A 4,590-nucleotide genomic window follows, 5' to 3' on the forward strand; every position below is an offset into this window, starting at 1 on the left:
TACCTGCAAGAGACTCTGATGCTTAAGTTAGTAAGGACTTTAGGCAGGTTTTTAGTAGAGTAGAACGTAAATTATACCTGGGGGGGAGCCAGTGTATTTATAGTAGATTAGATAACCATATTCGTTGGAGTAGTTCAATCTTTCTGATAGATAAACGTTCCCGTTATCTTGAGAGTTTGTTAAGATCTATTTTTTAGATGAGATAGAAATAGTAGGAGAGATTTAAGGAGACAGTTACTTATTAGGTCAAGTAGGACTGGACCTTTATGTCATTATCCGACCTCTTCAAAAAAGTCGAACTTATGTAAAATCCACCTTTATTAGTGGACCTTTTTACATTATTGGACCTGACCTTTATTTGTTTGGTCACGACAAGAACAGTTTGATAACATCAGCAAGATAATTTTTTTTTTAGAAACTTTAATGTGTTCAGTTTATTAAAAATATAAAACTATATATTTTCAATGAATTGTTCTTAAGGAGTATCTTAAGACCAAATAATAGAAAAATGCTACTTCTATCACTGCCTTTGTGAATTGCAAATGATCATGAAACTGATCCCAAAGATTGAAAAAAAGAATTGCTCGATTTGAGATTCACTATAATAGAATAGAATTACAATCACAGTCACTAATATCTATGCACGTATATAATGTAATGTAATGGCTCACACTAAAAAATATATATATTGCTACAAATTCTTTTTACCTATCAGCAAATAAATGATATGTATTTGCATCAAGCACTATTGCTCTAATTGATGCAATGCCTCCTATTACAACCAAAATTGAGGATGCTACTGCAATCAATGTGTTCCCCCAAAACATTATGCTTTTCTTTGAGGGCTTAAATGTCAAATTGAAGAATACCATGGGCAAAATAAAATCAAGAGGAATGAACCCAAATGCACCAAACAAGGCCATTATATCTGCAAAGAATGGCAACATTGCTGCTAACAAAGTTGCTGCTGCCACTGATACTGACCTTAGAACCACCCTTGGTACAACATTTCTAACTGAAAATTGTCCAAATTTTGGGTCTCCAAATGTTGCTTCAAATATTTCATTTGTTGGTTGCAGATAAACCTGTAATATTATAACCATTGTAGCTGTATTCATCAGAAAATGAAAATTTGTACTTTGCAAAATAAGTGCATTTTCTCTGTAAAAAATAAAGAAATTATTTGTTTTTTATATTCGTCTTTCTTATATAAATTTAGAGTAAACACTTTTGGTCCTTAACAAACTTTTATTTTCTAGAAATTTTTTAGAATTACTCTCGTTGAAAAGATCGATTCTTTTGTCGCTTTCAATCAATTTTTTAATGTGTGTTTGATAGATAAGTCCCAGATAAATTTTATTATATGACAATTTAAGTCTTGAAAAAAAACACTTTAAGAGAAGTTATCTCTTTTAAAACAACAGAAGAACTGTGTCCTAAGGAAATAGTTGTCTAATAATAAAAATTTATTCAAAGTGTCGAATTTAAAATTTTTTAAGGATCAATTTGAGGGTTTATTCATAAATTCATACTTCTTTAGAAATCTATATTTTTTATATTGAAACAATTACCAAAGTAGGTCCGAGTTAAAGTTGGAAATTGATAAATAAACAATAGTGTAAATTAGAATGAATTCCTCAGAATTAGACAATATTATGCTTGATATTCCTTTGATATCTTTGGAATTTAGGCTATATCACACTAAATATGTGAGTACTTTTCCAAAAATCCTAAACTCTTATACAAAATGACACTAATAATGGTAATGTATGCATGACATATGAAGGGAATATATATAGCAAGAATGTGTTCTTACCGCAGTCATTGGCATCACTTGAACAAGGATTAATATATTAGTCATCAAGAAAAACCATTTGGGCAGCAAAGGATTATTCTCTTGATCAAAGAAGTTGCCAAGAATTGTTTGACCAGCTTCATTGCCAAATGCCCAATAACCTGAGATGGCAACACTGAAAAAGGTGGCGCCTATAACAGAGTAACACACACATAGTCCTTTCAGCATTTTCCCCTTCACAGGAGGTGCCACAGTTGCCTGTAAATTGATAAAAAAAAAATAAAGAAAAATGTATTTAATTTAGCGACCTATCAAAAACCTTGACACATAAAGATATCGGAGTTCCGTTTAAGAGTTCATCGATGTACAATGAATTGCTGCATGCACAAGGCATAATTCAAACTCTCGACACTTGGTCAAGCCAACGAGTGAATTAACCATTTAACCAAGTCATATTAGTTTGAGAAGATTAATTCGTGATTCGTAAAATAGAAGATTCTAATATGGTCCCAATCTTCTAACTGGGGAGGCCTAAAAGTATTATTATGAGGCGGTGTTTGGCATTATAAATGAAGGTAAAGGAGTGAATGAAGGGAACTTTTGATTTGACATTCTCAACTAAATAGTAAATACTAACCTGAATTTCTGGAATGATTCCACAAGCATATGCTGTAGCAATGATTGAAATACCATTGAAGACACCAAATAATTGATCAGCATTAGAACCCTTTACAGAATAATGCCTAGGAATTGCATGCTTTGAGTGACCTGTGGTAGATACAAGCAATAACAACACATCAAGTGGATTACAAGTTTCTGCTTATGCATGCTTCCAATCTCCACATTTTTTTCTTTTTAATCCTTTTATCTTACCAATGTATATAGATCCCACAGTGACACATGCAGCATAAGTCACACTTAGGATAAGAGAAAGCAAATTAAGGTATCTGAGGGAGTGGAATGATGGAAGCTGAGCCAAAATGAGTGTTACAACCCCACATATAATGATGAATTGGTAAAGCTTCATTGGTCCATCTGGATTGTAGAGCTGGTAAATGAACTGCAAAAATAATAAAAATGCCAAACTTTTTAGTAATTCTTCTCTGAAAGCACCTAAGAATTTTGCATAAATTAAACAGAAAAAATGAGTCTCTTTGAGTAAAACAAGTACCTTGAGGCTCTTTCCTCCAACAAGAGGACCACCAATGACTGTTCCAAAGCATAAGAGAAACTGAAGAGGACCAACATAGTACTTAGCCCATCCAGGTCCTGCCAAACACACATTTAGCTAAATCTAATTTAACTAAAATTTACAACATGTAATATTTTTCTTGAGCAATTCCTAACATTGATTGCATGGACTAAGTACCAAATACTTGCCGTAATGTTAAAACAACTTTATCTTCCAGTGGTTATCCTCCAAAGTCAAAAGTACACTAGCTGTTAAGAAATTTACTATTTGGAAATTGATTGCATAGCTATAAGTTTGAAGCCTTTTCTTCAAATGAGATAGCTTATCCTTTTGGAAAATCAAAAGTTCTTTTTTTCAAAAGAAAATCACTTTCCTAGAAGCAACACAATTCCTTCCAGCTCATAAAACACTGATAGCATATTTTGAATTGAGCATTAAAGTTCCACATTCCATTCAATTAAAGGTGGACAAAACCACATCAAAAGTTGGAGTTCCTCACAAGAATTAAGAGAAAATGAAATCAAAGAAACATAGTAAATATTCACCTAAGATGTCTCTAGCCATGTCTCTGAATCTAAGCTGGCGATGACCAAGTTGAGCATGATGTTCCAAAACCACAGATAAAAGATTGTATGAATAGAAAGTGGTTAAAGCTGCAAGCGAGAGCCATAGAACTCCACCAACCCAACCCAACAACGTGAATGAGTATGGAAGAGTAAGAATAGCAGGTCCCACTATTGATGTTGTCAAATGGTACCCACAGTGCAACCATGATCCTGCATAACACCAGATAACACTCTCATTAAAACAAGACTCAATTATAATAATCCTAATCAATGAAATTAGTTAATTAATCACCTTTAGATTTGAGAACAAACTTAGCTCCAGCATCAAGTTCCTTATTGGCTTCTGCATCTAACATCTCCATTGATGGGGTTGTGGGTTGGTTCATCACAAATCCCTTCTCACTATCACTTGTATCAACTGTTCCCATCATTGCTCTTATTATAATTATGCTTCTTCTGCACAGAGGTTTCTTTGTTTCTTTTTCTGCAGCCAATATTCTAAAGATTCAAATAACGAATAATAACAATCATCATATCATTGTTATATTATTATATATATATGTGTGTATGAATGATGGCGTGAACATGGGAATTAAAAAGAAAGAAGATAAAGAATGGAGGCTCAAGTTGACATGAATTTTGAAAGAGACCCAAATTAGTTTAGGTTCAGATACATTATTGACTGAACAATATTAAAAGTGAATGGTCAAAGAAATAAAACTACACTATTGGAAACTATCTTGGACTCATATTCATGTATTTTGAATTTTATATGCGACAAACACATACATGCCAACAACTTGCCACATGATTGTTTTTGTTTTCAGATAAACTATTACATCACTTATTAGATATTTATTTTGTGTGCTTATTTTTCTCGTATATCAAAATTGATTTATTATTTTATTGTTAATAAAATTATTGTTAGTTATAAAAAGTCTAAATAATAGATTTATTGTTTTTATTTAGTAAGTGTTGAAATTTCTTGGTATTATTATGAGGTTGGTTAGTATGAGAAATTAACAAATGATCAAAGT

General features: G+C 32.2%; 1 protein-coding gene across 1 annotated transcript; it reads right to left on the reverse strand.

Moving 5' to 3' along the window:
• Positions 1–567: 567 nt before the first annotated feature.
• On the reverse strand, positions 568–4,151 carry LOC130950737 (GABA transporter 1). Its single transcript, XM_057879306.1, has 7 exons — positions 3,846–4,151; positions 3,533–3,763; positions 2,967–3,064; positions 2,669–2,855; positions 2,433–2,563; positions 1,817–2,053; positions 568–1,085 (listed from the first exon to the last, which is right to left on the reverse strand). The coding sequence occupies exons 1-7, from the start codon at positions 3,982–3,984 to the stop codon at positions 705–707; spliced, it is 1,404 nt and encodes a 467-aa protein (XP_057735289.1). The 5' UTR covers positions 3,985–4,151; the 3' UTR covers positions 568–704.
• Positions 4,152–4,590: the final 439 nt, after the last annotated feature.

This window comes from Arachis stenosperma, chromosome 9, assembly GCF_014773155.1.
Source record: "Arachis stenosperma cultivar V10309 chromosome 9, arast.V10309.gnm1.PFL2, whole genome shotgun sequence".
Taxonomy (NCBI): domain Eukaryota; kingdom Viridiplantae; phylum Streptophyta; class Magnoliopsida; order Fabales; family Fabaceae; genus Arachis; species Arachis stenosperma.

Coding starts and splice junctions, on each gene's coding strand:
- LOC130950737 (XM_057879306.1), bottom strand. CDS start 3,984: ATGATGGGAACAGTTGATACAAGTGATAGTGAGAAGGGATTTGTGATG. Junction 2,856..2,966: donor TTGGAGGAAAGAGCCTCAAG/GTACTTGTTTTA, acceptor TTATTTTTGCAG/TTCATTTACCAGCTCTACAA. Junction 2,054..2,432: donor GAATCATTCCAGAAATTCAG/GTTAGTATTTAC, acceptor ATCAATTTACAG/GCAACTGTGGCACCTCCTGT.